This window comes from Pan troglodytes, chromosome 19, assembly GCF_028858775.2.
Source record: "Pan troglodytes isolate AG18354 chromosome 19, NHGRI_mPanTro3-v2.0_pri, whole genome shotgun sequence".
Lineage (NCBI taxonomy): Eukaryota > Metazoa > Chordata > Mammalia > Primates > Hominidae > Pan > Pan troglodytes.
In genome coordinates this window covers 11,131,076-11,151,081 of record NC_072417.2, presented here as the reverse complement: position 1 = coordinate 11,151,081, position 20,006 = coordinate 11,131,076, and the positions used below count along the sequence as shown (strand labels likewise).

Here is a 20,006-nt window from a genome sequence, read left to right as displayed (position 1 = left end):
AGCCTCCTGAGTAGCTGGGACTACAGGCACTCGCCACCACGCCTGGCTAATTTTTTTTGTATTTCTCGTGGAATCGGGGTTTTGCTGTGTTGCCCAGACTGGTCTTGAACTCATGGGTTCAAGCGACTTCCTGCCTCAGCCTTTTAAATGTTGGGATTACAGGTGTGAGCCACCACACCTGGCCTGGTTTTTTTTCTTGGCAAGTAGCTTGGTGTAATTGATGATGCTTTTAAAAATTTTATTAAATTTCATTTTAGTAAATATAACCTTTTTCAATTTTTTATATGGCTATATTTTAACAGCATTAGTGAGCTATAATTCACATATAATTCATCTATTTAAAGTATGCTGTTCAGTGGTTTTTGATATTACATTATTATTTAAACCTTGTAAAATATGTATATAATATAGAATTTATTATTTTAACATTTTTAAGCGTATAATTAGTGGTATTAATTACATTCATAATGTACAACCACCACTACCACTATTTCTGAAATTTATTCATCACCCCAAATAGAAACTCTGTAAACATTAAAACCATTAAGTCCTTCCTTCCCCTGCCCACTTTCCTCAACTTCTTGTAACCTCTGTTTTACTTTCTGTCTCTATGAATTTGCCTATTCTGGGAACTTTATATTAATATAAGTGGAATTCTACAATATTTGACCCTTTGTATCTGGTGTATTTCACTTCTGTGGTCTTCAGGATTCATCCACGTTGTAGCATGTATCAGCACTTTCTTCTCTTTTACGGGTGAATAATATTCCGTGGTGTAGTTCTACCACATTGTGTGTATCCATTCATCTGTCCATGGACACTTGGATTGTTTCCACCATTTGGCTTTTGTGAACAGTGATGCTATGAATATTGGCATACAAATACCTGTTGAGTGTCTGCTTCCGTTCCTTTTGCTGTGTACCTAGGAGTGGAATTGCTGGGTCACATGGTAATTTTTAATCATTGCAATATTTAATCTCTTTAGAAACATTTTTCCATATTGTTCTGAACTTTCATAGATTCATTCTTCCCATAGACTCAGGTGCATTAACACAAGCGTTCTATTTTGTCTTCATTTAATTAATATAGACAACATGTTTCTGATTAGCAAGAATCTTAAGCTTTTGTATGTAGTGCCTACTCATGGAGATGTTCTCTCCCACAAAAAAAAAACCACCCCGATTTTTTCTTTTATTTAGTTAACTAGTCCAGCAGTTGGACTGTTTCCTTCCTGACCTTAGAAACGCCAAGTCCCGCTTTTCTGCAACATGATTATTGAAAACAGTTTTAGGAAAATACTGCGCCAAGAAAGAACACTGAAGTTTATTGTTCTTCTGAGCCATCTCCATATAAATTGGCAGGTTCTTCTGAGCCATCTCCATATAAACTGGCAGTCTTCAGGAGCCAAGAAAGAAGGTCAGGCATAACTCACCATCTGCTTATTTCCGTGTTAGAGGCAGTCACAAGTTTAAACTAGACTCTACGTCTCAAGAGGAAAATGCCATTCATCACCACTGTAACTGCTCTGGCTAGTACCCAGGTCACTCTTGTTTTTGATTGCTAGTAGTTAGAAATCGTGTAAGGAAAATTCCATCCTCAGTTTGAGGCTGTGCATTAGAAAAATTGCGGAATTACTGCCAACAGAGCAAAGCCTTCTGGATTTCAGGTCCTTGATACAAGAAGTCACTGAGATATGTTTGTACAATGGATGGGAATTTGGCTTTCTGTCTTCATGGAAGAACTTGGCCTCCTTTTTCCTCTTCCCTCTTTCATCCACGGAAACAGTATTTAGAAGAGCACAGATTCAGCGTTGTGGTTGTGCCGTCACCATTTCCATGTGTAAATCTCCATTTTCAAGAGTCTATAACTATAAAATTTCCTTTGCTCCAATTTGGACTCCAAGGTCTCCTCTGGAAGGAGATTAGTTTTGCAAAACCAAAGATAATACATCTGTTTTGGCTTGGCGTTTTGTAGTCATCTAGATTAAAGCTCTAAAATACATCAGAAACTTGTCGTCCTCCGTATATTATTGGATCCCATGCCGGGGTTTCTAATTTCTGTTTCTGTATTGCATCGTAGACTCTGAACAGATGCTGTGTTCGTTTCTAGGTATTGTATGTGATACCTGGAATATGGATGTTAGGCAAAAATGTATTAGTGCCACTTTCATAATGACCCCCAATTTGGAGGGGGGCATTTCTTCTGGAGATATACTTACTACCAAGTAAATTTTTTTTTTTTTTTTGAGATGGGAGTCTTGCCCTGTCTCCCAGGATGGAGGTGTGATCTCAGCTCACTGCAACCTCCGCCTCCTGGGTTCAAGTGATTCTCCTGCCTCAGCCTCCTGAGTAGCTGGGATTACAGGTGCCCACCACCACACCTGGCTAATTTTTGTATTTTCGGTAGAGACGGGTTTTCACCAGGTTGGCCAGGCTGATCTCGAACACCCAACCTGAGGTGATCCGCCTGCCTCTGCCTCCCAAAGTGTTGTGATTACAGGCGTGAGGCACTGCACCTGGCCCCAAGTAAGTTTGATGATTCAAATTCTTTCTTTAAAGCAGGAGAAAAGGTGTATTTGAGGGGTCTTTACCCCATCTCAGACCGAATTCTTAACTCCTGTCTCCTTGTTGTACTTGAGTTTTTCTTGTTCCTAGTCACAAGGGAACGGTCGTGACAGACAGCCCTCTCCTACTTCCGTGATAACCGTAGAATTATCAGCTAGGCAAAGTGCTACTTCTAATAAGTCAGAAATTTAAACTTTTTTTTCATTGAAGACTTAGAGATTCTAGTCTTTAGAGATTTCTGGTAACTAGTGTCTTGTGGGGGTCGTTTGTCAGCCCTGGAGTTTTCCAGATCTCTGTAATTAAGGATGTACTGTTTTAAGGCTGATCTGTTCTTGATTCATTCACTGTAAGCAAAGACACATTTTCAGTTGCTTTTGCAGAACATAACATTTTGAGTCATTTGTCTTGATCTGTAACGCTAATGTTTTATTACACTATAAATGTTTACCTTGCAAAATATTGTTGCATATATTACGTTACTTGATTTACTCGATTCACATGTTTACAAAGATGTGTGAGTTAGGCCACGTAGATGCTGTTCTCCCCATTTTACAGATGAAGAGATGGCCCGCATCAGTTCTGTGACGTGCCCAAAATCACACGAAGCGAGTTAATCACAGACCCAGATTTTCTCATTCGCAATATGCTGCATACTTGTCCATACTAAATTGTCTTTAAACAGTGACAAACATTTAAAAGCAGATTTGGGAGCCACTTGTTTTGCTGTGGAGCCTGAAAGGCTGATTCATAAGGAATTTCAAATAATGGCAGTGACCACGGCCTCATTAGCCAGCTTGGTCCCCCTCAGTATGATGAAGAAACTGGACTGAGAGAAGAACCCCAGGTTGAAGAGAACTCTCTGTGTTCTGCCCACCTGTGCTGCTGAAAATACAGACACCAGTGAGGCCCTGAAGAGAGTAAGTGAACCAGGAAGAGAGAAAAATCACACACATGAATCCTCACAGCCTGAAGGGCATTTGGCACAGAAGGTGTCTCAAAAAGTCAGCTGAGGGAACATCCAGATGTCACGCAAAAGGATGTTTTCTCCTGAATGAAGACTTACAATATAGATGAGAGTTATGAAGTGACTAAAATGAGAAGTAATAGTAAGATATGGGGAATTATAATGAAGTCAACAACCTCGAACTTGGCAACTGGAAGTCCTGGCTATTTGGGAAGAGTAGTCCTTTGTTAAACTTGGACAAGTTGTTCCTTTTAATGTGCCCCATTTCCAAAAATATTGAATTTCTTTACCTTTCATTCAGCAAAAGCAGCAGAAACTTTTGCTTAAACGTTTCCTTGTCTTTTGCCACTTGGAGGTGTTGCTTGAAATGCTCTCATCCTCCGGGGTTACCTTTCATCAAAGGAAGCTGCGTGAACGCATCCGTCACTCGCAGCTATTTCAGGGCTAGCTTGTTTTAAGTTAGGGGTGATAACAGATATAGGCAGAACTTTGCAATGTAAATGTTTAGTCTTATTTGGGCACTGCTGAATTTGTTTCCGAGCCTCGTCTTGTGATTTTAATTTCTGGCTTGTCTCCTAAAAACAACAAAAATGAGCTCCTTGGTTCACATTTTTAGTGGCTCTGGTTTGCAGAAATCATAAATAAAAGTAACTTACAAGGAACAGAACATTTTAACAAACAAGGTGAGAATTACTCCCTTTGCTCTTTACAGTCCCTTGGTTTTTGGTTCACAAACTTGGAAAGAAATCTGTGCTTTAAATAAAGCCTTCTTATACTCCAGGTTCCTAAGTGGTGTGGAGGAATTTGTGTAAACATCAGTGATTCTCATCTGATGGGCGCCATCTGGCATTTGACCAGGGCGGTCCTGGTTGAGTTCTCGGATGCGTAGGGAAGCAAAGAGCTGTAGACGTGCAGCCATCTGTGGCTGTGAGAGTCCCACAGCCTCTGCTGCTGTTGAGCACCATCATGGGGAGTGGGCTGCGTTGTTAGCATTGCTGAGGCTGGGTGTGTGAGAGTCCCGCAGCCTCTGCTGCTGTTGAGCACCGTCGTGGGGAGCGGGCTGCATTGTTAGCATTGCTGAGGCTGGCTGAAGCACCTCTGTTTCAGCTGGGGATACCTCGTTTCCATAGCAGCAGCTCTCAGTGATGCCAGGGTGGTCAGCAGTAACAAAAGAAGAGACTTTCTCTAAATAGAGGCTACTTAACCCTTGGTGTCCACCCTCAGTGGATGTGGTAAGGGCTTCCGTGTAGGGCTTATCAGATGTGGTAGCACTCATCCATGTTTCTGCTCTCTGGAGGACCTCCTGGCTTTCGAAATGATGCTGCCGTTGTTTTTTTTTTTTTTTTTGCGACGGAATCTTGCTCTGTGCCCCAGGCTGGAGTGCAGTGGCACGATCTCGGCTCACTGCAAGCTCCACCTCCTGGATTCATGCCATTCTCCTGCCTAAGTCTCCCGAGTAGCTGGGACTACAGGCGCCCGCCACCACGCCCGGTTAATTTTTTGTATTTTTAGTAGAGACGGGGTTTCACCGTGTTCGCCAGGATGATCTCGATCCCCTGACCTCGTGATCCACCTGCCTCAGCCTCCCACAGTGCTGGGATTACAGGCGTGAGCCACCGTGCCCGGCCACTGCCATTCTTTATTCATCGCTCTTTGTATCATTTTGTTTATAATTCAGACATGTATTCCTTACAAGCCCTTTAAAGATACATTCCCTAGCTAGTGATCTTTTTCTCTCAGTATCTAGCACAGTACATGTAATAGGCACTCACTTTTTAATTGAATGAATGAACAAAAGACTTCAATTTTTTTCTGGAGAATGTCTCATTTTCAGCATGGTTCAAAGATTCCATCCTCTTAATCCATGAGCCGTTCTTCTGAGTCTGCCTGCAGATACTGAACTTAGCCATCTTATTTACAAAGCTCTAAAAGATGAGTAACAACCTTTGATTCTTAGAGGGTAGTCCCATCTGAAATATCCTGCTCCATCTGGGAGATGTGGGAATACTAATAGTTGCCATTAAGTGAGCACTTTCTGTGAGCTGAGTGCTTTATAAACTCATTCAAGACTCTCTTGGTTGCAGAAGACAAAAATCCCAATTCAAACGGGCTTAGGCAAAAGGGGGATTATTTGGAAGGATCCTGTTGTGTCTCGTTTGAAGAAGTTCAACAAGTGTGACCGCCAGAAGGATAGCGTCTCAGCTGGGCTTGTCAAACAGCTGAAGCCAAAGACGGGAGTAAAGCTCTGTGTGTGTGTGTGTGTCACCCTCATCATCTCTACCTGTAGTCCAGCCTCCTGCCCTTCCTGGGGAACCTAGCTACTCTCTAACTCAGTTTCACTTCTTGGGACTCCTACCACCCGCGAGAGAGAAACTCTTTTTCCCAATTCTAATTCTGGTGGCTCACGCCTGTAATCCCAGCATGTTGGGAGGCCGAGGTAAGCGGATCATGAGGTCAGGAGATCGAGACCATTCTGGCCAACATGGTGAAACCCCGTCTCTACTAAAAATACAAAAATTAGCTGGGTGTGGTGGCGGGTGCCTGTAATCCCAGCTACTCAGGAGGCTGAGGCATGAGAATCACTTGAACCCAGGAGGCGGACGTTGCAGTGAGCTGAGATCATGCCACGACGAAGCGTGACTCTGTCTCAAAAAAAAAAAAAAAAAAAAAAAAAGTCATGGGAAAACTGTTCCAACGAGGGCCTGGTCAGCTCTTGGACAGCAGACTCTGTAGAAACACGGTGAAAGGAAGATTTCGCATGCGGAGGGGAAGAGTGTTGGGTAAACGATTCCAAACATATTTTCTACTCTCACATTCCTTACTACCTTTCAGGTAGCTGATAGAATTTGCATTCTGGAAATTATGAAACTACTTCCTAGAGGATAAGAGGCTTGACAGAAATCACACAGTAACTGGCAGAGCCAAGGTTTGAATCCCAGTCTGCTAGTTGAAAATCCCTTGTTTTTAACTCATACAGCATGTTGCTCCCTCCCTCCCTCCCTCTCTCTTCTTTCTTTTCTTTTCTTCCTTTCTTTCCTTTCTCTCTTTTCTTTTTTCTTTTTCCTTCCTCCCTTCCTTCCTTCTTTTTGTCCCTTTCCTTCCCTTTTCCTTTTCCTTTCTTCTTTCCTTTCTTTTCTTTTCTTTCTCCGTCTCACTCTGTTGCCCAGGCTGGGGTGCAGTGGCACAATCTTGGCTCACTGCAACCTCCACCTCCTAGGTGCAGGCGATTCTCCTGCCTCATCCTCCCCAGTAGCTGGGATTACAGGTGTGTACCATGATGGCTGGCTAATTTTTGTATTTTTAGAAGAGATGGGGTTTCACCATGTTGGCTAGGCTGGTCTCGAACTCCTGACCTTAGGTGATTTGCCTGCCTCGGCCTCCGAAAGTGCTGGGATTACAGGCGTGAGCCACTGCACCTGGCCCAGCATGTTGCTTTTCCATATAATAGAAAAGGGAACCAGCAGATAGATGTCAAGTTGGAAAACAGAAATGGTAGCAAAATAGTGGAAAAATCTAATTTTCTCCCCAGTAACCTTGAATAATAGCACCTTATTTTTTCACAGAACAGTCTAAAGCTATACCAGCTCTTTGGAAAATGAACAACCTTTCCTCCTTCCTGCAGTGGCCACAAAGGGGATCTCGGTTTAAAATCTCTGAAAGGCTGCCTGCGGACTCACAGGATAAAGGCAGCATCATTCTCTGATGGCGCAAACTGCAAAATGAGATGCACCTGAGAGCCAGAGGGATGCTCATTTCTTAAGGCACTGCCAATGAATCAGAGCCCCTCTGTCTACTAAGGTGGCAGACAGCAGTTCTGCAAAAAAAGGAAAAAGAGAAAGAAGAAAGCAGGAGAGTCTGTGCAGGTTCCACACTCCTTATCTTCCACATGTGACCTCCTGTGGCTTTGAGAGCCTGCTCACCGTCTCCTCCAGGAGGCAAGGAGAATTCAGAGTAGTGGTTACCATTAGGATGCACAGAAATACAAAGATGCTGGAATTGGTTTTGCTGAGCCTTCTAGGCTAATTCAGTGGGTTGCTTTTCATCTCCTGTTTACAGAATTTGAGTCTTAAAAGAGGAGCACGGCAGTCACCGCTTTATAACACCGTCAGATACAGGCTGTGGCTCCAGTGCCCAGTTCACCAGTGCTCAGTTCACCAGTGCTCAGTTCACCAGTGCCCAGTTCACCAGTGCCCAGTTCACCAGTGCCCAGGTCAGAAACTCGAGTGGGGGCAGATTAAACACAGTCGCCGCTTTATAACACTTTAGGATGCAGGCTGTGTGTGTATAGAATTTGAGTCCTAAAGAGGGCCACAACAGTCACTGCTTTACAACACCTTTAGACGTAGGCTGTAGCTCCAGTGCTCCGTTCAGAAACTCTAATGGGGTAGATTAAATGCAGACATTTTTGGGAGTGATTAGTTCTGTTTTTAATCCACATACAGCTTGGAATGGAAAGTAGCCACCTTTTAATTTTTTTATTATTACTTTTTTTCTTCTTCTTTTTTTTTTTTTTTTTAGATGGAGTCTCGCTCTGTCACCAGGCTGGAGTGCGATGGCACGATCTCAGCTCACTGCAACCTCCGACTCCCTGGTTCAAGTGATTCTCCTGCCTCAGCCTCCCGAGTAGCTGGGATTACAGGCATGCGCCACCACACCCAGCTAATTTTTGTATTTTTAGTAGATATGGGGTTTCACCATGTTGGGCAGGATGGTCTTGATCTCTTGACCTCATGATCCACCTGCCTCAGCCTCCCAAAGTGCTGAGATTACAGGCATGAGCCATTGCACCTGGCCTAATTTTTTTTTGTTTTTTTTTTAGACAGAGTATGTCTCTGTCACCCAGGCTGGAGTGCAGTGGCGCAGTCTTGGCTCACTGCAGCCTCCGCCTCCTGGGCTCAAGTGATTTTCATGCCTCAGCCTCCAGAGTAGCTGGAACTATAGGCATGTACTAGCACACACAGCTAATTTTTTTAGTATTTTTAGTAGAGACGGGGTTTCGTCATGTTGGTCAGACTGGTCTTGAACTCCTTCCTGGCCTCAATAATCCACCGTCAGCCTTGCAGCGTGCTGGGATTATAGGTGTGAGCTACTGCCCCCCCCCGGCCAACCACGTTTTTATTTTAAAAAGTGTCTAGGGACAGTGCCAGAGTGATTCTTTCAGCACATTTCTGATTAGCCAGGTAGTGAAGGTATTTTTGTGTTTCTTAAAAAAACCTTAACTTCTTGTAGGACCTATGATTCTTCCAGTTGCAAAACAATCTTTCTTTATGACTCATGATCAGAGGTTAGATGTCAAATATTAGGGTGTGTGTTGAGAATGGACTTGCCTGATAGCACCAGTGCTTCAGAGGAGTTTTTAAACTCTGCAAAATGAATTATAGTACATTTCCCCAACTTTAGTACCTTATTAAAACAAGCAAAAGTATTCCAGCCCGAAAAAAGTCTGGCACATAGTTTATCTATCTTGGAGACTGTGACATGTAAGATTGTGTGAGTCTTATTTGTTTGCTGGAAGAAAAAAGCGATACCTTCAGCAGAGACAGTTCTGGTAGGATGCCAGGTTTAATGTAAGAGAGAAAGGGATAGAAACCCTTTCTCTGAGATAGGATCATGCAGACTTCTTCATATGTGAGACCTAAGTGTATAACTTAGCCCCTTTTTTGCCTTTCTTAGCTGCATGTCATATGTTTTAGGGTGTTTGTCTAGAACACAGTAGCTATGATCTCATTAGCATGTCACCATAACATGACATGACCTGCAGTATCACAGAATTCCATGTGAGCTGTGTCCAAAAAGATCAGTCCTTTCTAGTGGTCAGTTGCCTACAGAGGCCTCTGTTGCACTTTTTACTCCACGATTGAAACTTTTTTAGAATTTACTGATCCCATGTAGCATCTTGGATATTAGACTCTGTGTAAGCCAAATAGAGAATACTTACAGAAAGCATGAAGCTGTGATTTTGAACCACTGCTCATGGTTGGGCCTGAAGTTAGAGGAATGGTTATGAGCGCACTTATTCAGAGCGGTAGCCTCAGCACCAGCACTCTTACAGGTGCACCATGATACTTTTAATCAGTGGGCAATATTTGTCAAGGTCCCACTGTGCCGTAGCCTTGCTTAGGTGCTGTAGGTGAGGTGACCATATGATTTATCACCAGAGTCACTTTGAGAAGGAGAGGGAGCTGTTAATAACTATACTGAATCATAAACGCAGCATGTCCCCGGTAAACCAAATGGATGATTGGCTCAGCTATGGGCTCTATAGGAGTGCTGTTCATATCCTTGGTCCCCATTCTAAAGGATACTTATAACCCTGCTAAAGGGCTAATACTCATACACTAAACCAGTGGTCCCCAACCTTTTTGGCACCAGCGAGCAGTTTTTTGGAAGACAGTTTTTCCATGGACCAGGGAGGGGGACATGGTTTCAGGATGAAACTGTTCCACCTCAGATAATCAGGCATTAGTTAGATTCTGTTAAGGAGCTTGCAACCTAGATCCCTCACGTGTGCAGTTCACAGTAGGGTTCGCGCTCCTATGAGAATCTAATGCCACTGCTGATCTGAGGAGGGGGAGCTCAGAAGATCGTGCTCACTCACTTGCCCACCGCTTACCTCCTGCTGTGCGGCCCCGTTCCCAGCAGGCCACGGACTGGTACTGGCCCACGGCCCAGGGCTTGGGGTCCCCTGCACTAAACAATTCAAGAACATTATGTTTAAAAAAGTCCTCTTCTGTAATTAACCCATTGCCCCCCCAAATAAATTTCTCTCCTGCTAAATCACTCCCAAGCAGACGTATGCAAGCATTTCTCATCTTTAAAAATTACTCCCTTTACGCCATCTTTTGCCCTATTTTTCTTCCTTTCTCATAGCAAAAACTTCTTGAAAAAAAAAGTCTATACCAGGGTCAGCAAGCTTTCTGTTAAGGGCTGGATAGTAAATATTTTAGCCTTTACTGACCATATGGTCTCTGTTGTAACTATTTATCTCTGCCATTGTGTGGCAAAAGTCCCCATAAACAATACTTAAACAAATGAGTTTGGTTTAAGTATTATTAATGAGTTTTGGTCCAAAAACACATTGTTTACAAAAACAGGTGGCAGACGTGGCAGACTGGCTTCAGCCCACAGGCCATCATTTGTGGCCTGCTCTGTGATCACAGCCTCTACTTCATCATGTCATCGCTGTCCATTCCCTTGACTGCATTGAGACTGCTCTTGTCAAGGTCACCAACAACTTCCCTGTTGTCAAAATCAGTAGCAGCTGTCTTCATTTTTTTTTTGAGATGGAGTCTTGCTCTGTCGCCCAGGCTGGAGTGCAATGGCACCATCTTGGCTCACTGCAGCTTCCGTTTCCTGGGTTCAAGCAATTCTCCTGCCTCAGCCTCCTGAGTAGCTGGGATTACAGGTGCACACCACCATGCCTGGCTGATTTTTGTATTTTTAGTAGAGACAGGGGTTTCACCATGTTGGTCAGGCTGGTCACAAACTCTTGACCTCATGATCCACATGAGTTTTTTGTTGTTGTTGTTGTTTTGAGATGGAGTTTTGCTCTTGTTGCCCAGGCTGGAGTGCAGTGGCACGATCTTGGCTCACTGCAACCTCTGCCTCCTGGGTTCACACGATTATCCTGTCTCAGCCTCCTGAGTAGCTGGAATTACAGGCGCCTGCCACCACGCCCGGCTAATTTTTGTATTTTGAGTAGAGACAGCGTTTCATCATATTGGTCAGGCTGGTCTTGAACTCCTGACCTCAGGTCATCCACCCGCCTTGGCCTCCCAAAGTGCTGGGATTATAGGCCTGAGCCACTGCGCCCAGCCTCTTATGTGAGTGTTTAACAACAGAAGGCACAATCACTCTTTCCTTCTCCTTCAAACACTTCTGTTTGGCTTCTGTAACACCCATCGCCCCTGATTTTTTCTCATGTCCCTGGTGGTTTTTCTCTGCATCTCTGCTTTTTTTTATGTTAGACTTCTGAATATTGGCATGCCCAAGGGTCAGCCCTGTGCCATCTTTTCTTCTCTTGTGTATTCTGTCTTCCTAGGTGACTTCTAATCTTACAGACTTACATATCATCTCTAAAGTAATGACTTCTGAATTTAAATCCCAACCTATCACCTCTCTTCCAAGCTCCAGAATCTTATGTCCAACTTAATGTCTCTACTTGATCTCAAGTAAGCTATCTTTTTTTTTTGGTGGGGACAGAGTTTTGCTCTTATTACCCAGGTTGGAGTGCAGTGGTGCTATCTCAGCTCACTGCAACCTCCGCCTCCCGGGTTTAAGTGATTCTCCTGCCTCAGCCTCCCGAGTAGCTGGGATGACAGGTGCCTGCCACCACGCCCATCTAATTTTTGTATTTTTAGTAGAGACGGGGTTTCACCATGTTGGCCAGGCTGTCTTGAACTCCTGACCTCAGGCGATCCGCCCGCCTCAGGCTCCCAAAGTACTGGGATGACAGGCGTGAGCCACCATGCCCAGCCTACTGTCTGTATTTCTACCAACACTCTGGTCACAACCATGAAGTAATTTCTAAGAAGTTCCAGACTTTCTCTACATTTCTGCTTTTCTTCTGAGCCCTTAGCAGAACCCCCCTTAGCGCTCTGTTCACAGCAATACAGGCTTTTTCCAGCCTTCACTTCGAAACTGTTCCACATCTGTCCATCACCCAGCTCCAAAGCCATGTTTTCAGGTATTTACTATAGCAATAGCCCACTTCTTGATACCAGTTTTCTTAGTCTGCTTTATGTTACTGTAACAGAATAGTACAGACTGAATCATTTATAAAGAAAAGAGATGTCCCACATTAGGCAAGGGCTTCTTACCGCATCTTCCCGCAGCGAGGGCTTTCTCACTGCGTCGTCCTGCGGCGAGGGCCTTCTCACCATGTCGTCCTGCGGCGAGGGCCTTCTCACCATGTCGTCCTGCGGCGAGGGCCTTCTCACCATGTCGTCCTGCGGCGAGGGCCTTCTCACCATGTCGTCCTGCGGTGAGGGCTTTCTCACTGTGTCGTCCTGTGGCGAGGGCCTTCTCACTGCGTCGTCCCATGGCAGAGTTGGAAGGCAAGAAAGTGTGTACATGCACGAGAAAGTGGCTGAACAGATCCTTTTATCAAGAACCCACTCCCGAGATAATGCCATTCATTCGTTCGTGAGGGCAAACCCCTCATGACCTGGTCACCTCGTAAAGGCCCCACTTGCCAACACCATTGCATTGGGGATTATGTTTCCAACACATGAACTTTGGGGATGCATTCCAGCCGTAGCACAGGCACCCGTAACGTATTGCGGATGGGACTCTTCACTTCCAGCCCCGCCACCACCACACACACCTGCCTGTCAAGCCCGTCCTCCTCCTGCATTCCCTGGTTCAGTCAGTGAACCCTGGCCTTGGCTTTTCAACCAAAACCCAGGCATCATCCTTGGTTCTTCCCTCTCCCTCATCACCCACACACGGTCCGTCAGTGAGTCCTACACATTGTACCTTCCTGGAAACCCTGAATCGCTCGGCGTCTTCCTGTCAGCACCGGCTGCCTTGTCTAGGCCTCCACCGTCTCATGTGGACACTGCAGCGACTTCTCACAGAGCTTTCACTCCCGCTTTCCCTCCTGCCCCTGCACAGCCCCTTTGCCACATAGCAGCCAGGACAGTCTTATACAAGTAAGCCGTACACCTGTCCCTTGTTTAGACCCTTCAGTGGCTTCTCATTGGCACTTAGAGCAGAATCCTTATGCTTTGAGGCCTCCGTGCTCTGGCTCGTGCCCACCTCTCCAGATTATTTCCAGACACTTACCGCTGCAATATTGCACTACCACCTACTGTCTGTCTTTTCGGACCTCCAAAACACCGAGGTCTTTTCTCTGTCAGGATCTTCGCATTTGCTTTTCTCTCTGCTGAAAATCCTCTTACTCCAGGCTGGGCGCGGCGGCTCACGTCTGTAATCCCAGCACTTTGGGAGGCCGAGGCGGGCAGATCACGAGGTCAGGAGATCGAGACCATCCTGGCCAACACGATGAAACCCCGTCTCTACTAAAAATACAAAAAATTAGCCAGGTGTGGTGGCAGGTGCCTGTAGTCCCAGCTACTCGGGAGGCTGAGGCAGGAGAATTGCTTGAACCTGGGAGGCAGAGGTTGCAGTGAGCCGAGATCACGCCACTTAACTCTAGCCTGAGCAACAGAGCGAGACTCCATCTCAAGAAAAAAAAAAATCATCTTACTCCAAATCTACAATTCTCACACCTCCTCATCCTGCAGGTCCCGATTTGTGTGCCCTTTCTCAGGAGACCTTCTGTGACCACCATCTCCCTTATTCTCATCACTGCATAAGTCCTTCACCACACCTGTCAATTCACCACACTTAGGAATTATCTTGTTTCTTTATTTTGTTGTTTTTCCAGGATCTCCTCCCCCTTACTTCTCAAAGTAAGTTCATTCCTTGAGGACAGAGAGAGAGACCATACTGTCTTGTTTACCATTGGATTCCCAATGCCTAGAATCATGCCTGGTATATGGGAGGCATTCAGTAAATACTCATTGAGTGATTGAAGGAGTGAATTAAGGAGATGCTGACTCGTGCCTAGAACTATAACTGCCTCAGGAATTCATAGTCTTTAGTCACGGACAGTCCAGTGCATGTGGTCTATACACATCCGTGGCCTGCTGACACGCTCACAGACACTTTAGCTGTAGGTAGTCTTTACTCACGGACGGTCCAGTGCCTGTGGTCTATACACGTCTGTGGGCTGCTGACACGCTCACAGGCACTTTAGCTGTGGGTAGTCTTTACTCACGGACGGTCCAGTGCATTTGGTCTCCATGTCTGTGGGCTGCTGGCACTCACAGGTACTTTAGCTGTGGGTAGTCTTTACTCACGGACGGTCCAGTGTCTGTGGTCTATACACGTCTGTGGGCTGCTGGCACTCACAGGTACTTTAGCTGTGGGTAGTCTTTACTCACGGACGGTCCAGTGCATTTGGTCTCCATGTCTGTGGGCTGCTGGCACTCACAGGAACTTTCTGGTCTCCACATGTCACAACTGCCCTCATGTTGCTTCCCCTCCTAGCAGAAGCTGCAGCTGTGTTGTAATACTTTCATTGTGTAGCATCTGTCTTTGTAGGTTTTTATTTCAGTGGAAATGCTGGGCTCACCATTAGCTTTTTGCTTGTTTTTTTGAGACAAGATCTCACTCAGTCACCAGGCTGGAGTGCAGTGGCATGATCACAGTTCATTACTTGAGCCTGCAGCCTTGACCTCCCAGGCTCAAGTAATCTTCCCACCTCAGCCTCCCAAGTAGCTGACACTACTGGTGTGCGACACCATGCCTGGCTAACTTTTTTTTTTGCAGAGACCGAGTCTTGCCATGTTCCCCAGGCTAGTCTTGAACTCCTGGGCTCAAGCAATCCTCCTGCCTCAGCCTCTGAAGTGCTGGGATTACAGGTGTGAGCCACCATTAGCTTTCTGCCTGCCTGCCTGCCTGCCTGCCTGCCTGCCTTCCTGCCTGCCTGCCTGCCTGCCTGCCTTCCTTCCTTCCTTCCTTCCTTCCTTCCTTCCTTTCTTTCTCTTTCTCTTTCTTTCTTTTTTTCTTTCTCTTTCTTTCTTTCTTTCTCTCTTTCTTTGTCTCTCTTTCTCTCCCTTTTTCTTTCTTTCTTTCTCTTTCTTTCCTTTTCTTTCCTTTTGGAGTCTCGCTCTGTCACCCAGGCTGGAGTGCAGTGGCGCAGTCTCGGCTCACTGCAAGCTCTGCCTCCCGGGTTCAAGCAATTCTTCTGCCTCAGCTTCCTGAGTAGCTGGGACTACAGGTGCGTGCCACTGTGCCTGGCTAATTTTTTGTATTTTTAGTAGAGACGGGGTTTCACCACGTTAGCCAGGATGGTCTTGATCTCCTGACCTCGTGATCTGCCCGCCTTGGCCTCCCAAAGTGCTGGGATTACAGGCGTGAGCCACTGTGCCCAGCCCAGTGTTCCTTTCTAAGTGCATTTCATTGGTTTTCAAATGGCTTACTATGAAAGTCTTTAAGATTTGTTGCAGTTCTGGAGTCCCCATTCACGGTTCAGGTTTTTTTGAATGCACAATCTGGAACTTCCAAGTCCAGAGCTTTCCCTTGCCCCAATTTAGAGCTACCCCTGTCCCTCTGTGTGAGTCTTTGCATACACCCACACACAGAGATCTACTTGTTCTATTTGCTATTATCAATAACATGTACAGTAATGACTGAGGTAGAGGGGAATCATTTAGTTTTAAGTTGAAACTTTGTGAGGAACATTGGTAAGAGTCCCGAGTGTTTACCTGTTCGCAGCCACTGGACTCTATAGGTCTCTACTATTTTGGTCCAGAAAAATTGTTGGCATAAGTACAATGAATCAGGAGAGCTTCATGGAAATTTCTTTTGTGCCTAGCATTGATTACAGTTAGTGACTGGTGCTGTCTCTAGCCACTTTTTGTTTTTCATGTATTTCTCTTACTCTAGGCGCTTGAAGAGGCTCAGAAAGCTATCCAACAACTCTTTGGCAAAATCAAAGATATCAAAGACAAAGCTGAAAAATCAGAGCAAATGGTGAGTTCTGGTTTCTTCCTAACCTTTTTGCACCAAAAGAGGAAGTGAGCTTCTCATCTAGGCATTCTAATAATGAGCTTTTTCTAATAATGGCACCTCCTGCCAACCAGAGTCATCTGCATCTCTAAAGCAAGCCCCCTATGAATGCGTTCAGATCAATTCAAGGGGAGCTGCTGGTCAGTGGTGGCTCACCATCTCTGCTGCCCTGTGTTTGCAGCCCTAGTTTTAAATAGGCAACTTTTTTGTTTTGTTTTGTTTTGTTTTTTGGGTTTTTTTTTTTTTTTTTTTTTTTTTTTTTTTGAGATGGAGTCTTGCTCTGTCACCAGCCTTGGAGTGCAGTGGTGCGATCTTGGCTCACTGCAACCTCCGCCTCCCAGGTTCAAGCGATTCCCCTGCCTCAGCCGCCCAAGTAGCTGGGATTACAGGTGCCTGCCACCACGCCCGGCTAATTTTTTGTATTTTTAGTAGAGAAAGGGTTTCACCATGTTGGCCAGGATGGTCTTGATCTCTTGACCTCATGATCCGCCCGCCTCGGCCTCCCAAAGTGCTGGAATTACAGGTGTGAGCCACTGTGCCCAGCTGCAACTTTTTTTTTTTTCTCCTTTCTGAAAATAGTTTCCTAGTCATTTTGGATTTTCCTTTCTCTAACATTTCTTGGTATTGGTATCATGCATTTCTCCATCGAGATGTACGGTATGTAGCTCGATGCACGCTAAGAATGGTCCTGGAGCCGGGAGGAGGGAGGGATGGAGGGAGGAGGGATGTCCCCGCCCATGATCCGTGTGTGTGGTTTTGGTTGAGTTCTCCCCTGACGAATTTGTGTCCCCCGGTGTTGTGCTCAGAAGCTTGCCCCGAAGACCGAGAATCCAGCATTCACCTTCTCCTCCTCCATGGGAGGCGCTGGGAAGTGCTGGATCCTGGGTTCAGATTCAGACTCAATAATGTCCTGTCTGTCAGTTGTCTCAGAATTCCAGCTTCTTCAACTGTAAAATAAGAATAATGGCATTTGCCTCACAGGGTTGTTGTGAGAATTAAACGTATGAAGAGCACTGAGCATAGTCCTAGGGACCTGGATTTTCTGTGGTGCTTCCCCAAGGGTGCACCACACCCAGCAGCACCCAGGGGCCCTCGTCCTTCCCCAAGGATGCACCACACCCGGCAGCACCCAGGGGCCCTCGTCCTTCCCCAAGGGTGCACCACACCCGGCAGCACCCAGGGGCCCTCGTCCTTCCCCAAGGGTGCACCACACCCAGCAGCACCCAGGGGCCCTCGTCCTTCCCCAAGGGTGCACCACACCCAGCAGCACCCAGGGGCCCTCGTCCTTCCCCAAGGGTGCACCACTCCCAGCAGCACCAGGGGCCCTCAAAGCGTGATGATCAGCGAGAGTATCCGATGCTGCTTTTGCTGGAGTTGATCGCATTTATTGATATCCTTATGATGCTAATCTGTGTTCTGGAGTATGCTTCCTCCTCCACCCGAGGGGGTTTGCAGTGACAGTTTACTCCCAAGTTACGAGACGTCTTATTTTAAAGCAGCTTGCTTTCCTGGACAGTGCTGTGCTGAAGGGAGGAAGAGGTGGGAGTGAGGGGAGAAGTGATCTTTGTTGAGCTCTTTCAGTGCCAGCAGTGTGCTGGTTCCTTTGTGTCAGCACTCTAATTTAGCCCTCACCACAACCTTATGAACTAGGATTTATGTTCATTATTATCTTTGCGATTACCCATCTTATAGATGAGAAAACTGAGACTCAGTGAGGCTGAGAAACTTGTTCTAGGATGCATCGTTGGTGAGTGGTAGAGCTGGGGTTCAGCCCTAGATCTGTCTGACTCTACAACCTCCCATTTCATGCTCTACCCGTTTTCGCAGCCCGTGGGCAACAGTTGAGGCAAATCAACTATGGGCATTCTGTCTCACAGGTGGTCTCGTGTAAGTCAGTTGAGGCGAGTCAACCATGGGCATTCTGTCTCACAGATGATCTCGTGTAGGTTTGACCTGAGTACCCCTGGTGTGCCCTGCCATTGATGGCTTTGTTTAGGGAAAAATCAGTGGTTCAGTTTGTCTAGAGAAACACAGGCTGTGGGATGGGGAGTGACGGGAGATCCTGGGAATAAAGAGACCAGTCAGCTCCAGTGCAGAGCAGTGAGGGCCCGAAGAAGGAGTAGAGAGAAGGGATAGAGTCTTGAGATGAAGCAGAGGGAGAATATTTAGGACATAGAGAGAAGGGATAGAGTCTTGAGATGAAGCAGAGGGAGAATATTTAGGACATAGAGAGAAGGGATAGAGTCTTGAGATGAAGCAGAGGGAGAATATTTAGGATTTAATGATGCAGGGACCAGGAAGAGTCATAGATGATGTGACTTTGAACACAGTGGTTAAAGACCCCTGATGCAGCCGGGCACGGTGGCTCATGCCTGTAATCCCAGCACTTTAGGAGGCCAGGGAGGGGGGATCACTTGAGGCCAGGAGTTCAAGACCAGCCTGGCCAACATGGCGAAACCGTGTCTCTACTAAAAATATAAAAATTAACCAGGCGTCATGGAGCACACCTGTAATCCCAGCTACTCTGGAGGCTGAGGCAGAGAATCACTTGCCTGGGAGGTGGAGACTGCAGTGAAACAAGATCGCACTACTGCACTACAGCCTGGGCGACAGAGCGAAACTCCATCTCAAAAAATAAAAAATAAATAAATAAATAAAGACTCCCTATGTTAGACTGAAGCTAAAAACCCCGGAAGAGATACAGAGATTTTTTTGTAGGAAAAAGGATGCTGATTTCAGAGTTGCAAGTGGGTGATCAGGTTACAGGGCCAATCTTCAGCCTTCTATATCTAATTTATTATGCCACTCCTGATTTATTTATTTTTATTTTTTTTGCCCCAAATTTAAGTATTTGGTAAAGTGGTGGTGGTCTTAAACTTTTTTTTTTTTTAATTCATTGGAAACAGATTGTTTGGAGGTTATAGAAGGAGAGGAGGCTTGATGGGGAAGTCCCCATGAAAGAGGCTTTTTATAGCTAAGATCCAGGTAAGGCTTGCAGGATCATGGGTGTGGAATTGAGCTGTGCAGGTCATAACCTGTATGAGTTCACCTAGGGTGATCAGACCCTGAAAGAGCAGGGCACACGAACTCACGGCCGAGTGTCTCACTTTAGTGGGATGTATCTACCCACGAACTCCCTGCCGAGTTTCTCACTTCGGTGAGATGTATCTATCCACGAACTCACGGCCGAGTTTCTCACTTCAGTGGGATGTATCTGTCCACGAACTCCCTGCCGAGTTTCTCACTTCAGTGGGATGTATCTGTCCACGAACTCACGGCCGAGTTTCTCACTTCAGTGGGATGTATCTATCCACGAACTCCCTGCCGAGTTTCTCACTTCAGTGGGATGTATCTGTCCACGAACTCACGGCCGAGTTTCTCACTTCAGTGGGATGTATCTGTCCACGAACTCCCTGCCGAGTTTCTCACTTCAGTGGGATGTATCTGTCCACGAACTCACGGCCGAGTTGCTCACTTCAGTGGGATGTATCTGTCCACGAACTCACGGCCGAGTTTCTCACTTCAGTGGGATGTATCTGTCCACGAACTCCCTGCCGAGTTTCTCACTTCAGTGGGATGTATCTGTCCACGAACTCACGGCCGAGTTTCTCACTTCAGTGGGATGTATCTGTCCACGAACTCACGGCCGAGTTTCTCACTTCAGTGGGATGTATCTGTCCACGAACTCACGGCCGAGTTTCTCACTTCAGTGGGATGTATCTGTCCACGAATTCACGGCCGAGTTTCTCACTTCAGTGGGATGTATCTGTCCACGAACTCACGGCCGAGTTTCTCACTTCAGTGGGATGTATCTGTCCACGAACTCCCTGCCGAGTTTCTCACTTCAGTGGGATGTATCTGTCCACGAACTCACGGCCGAGTTTCTCACTTCAGTGGGA

The 20,006-nt window shown here is 46.0% G+C and overlaps 1 protein-coding gene across 5 annotated transcripts in view; it reads left to right on the top strand.

The window, feature by feature from the left end:
* The window catches only part of VPS53 (VPS53 subunit of GARP complex), a 240,471-nt gene that overhangs the window by 55,087 nt on the left and 165,378 nt on the right, over positions 1-20,006 (top strand). For all 5 annotated transcript variants that reach the window (XR_010152741.1, XR_010152740.1, XR_010152739.1 and 2 more), the window contains one exon: positions 15,985-16,071. Coding sequence is in view for 1 of the 5 variants with exons in the window: in XM_009431509.5 (XP_009429784.1) it covers positions 15,985-16,071 (87 nt within the window). In the remaining 4 variants the exon portion in view is untranslated. The remainder of the gene's footprint in view (positions 1-15,984; positions 16,072-20,006) is intronic.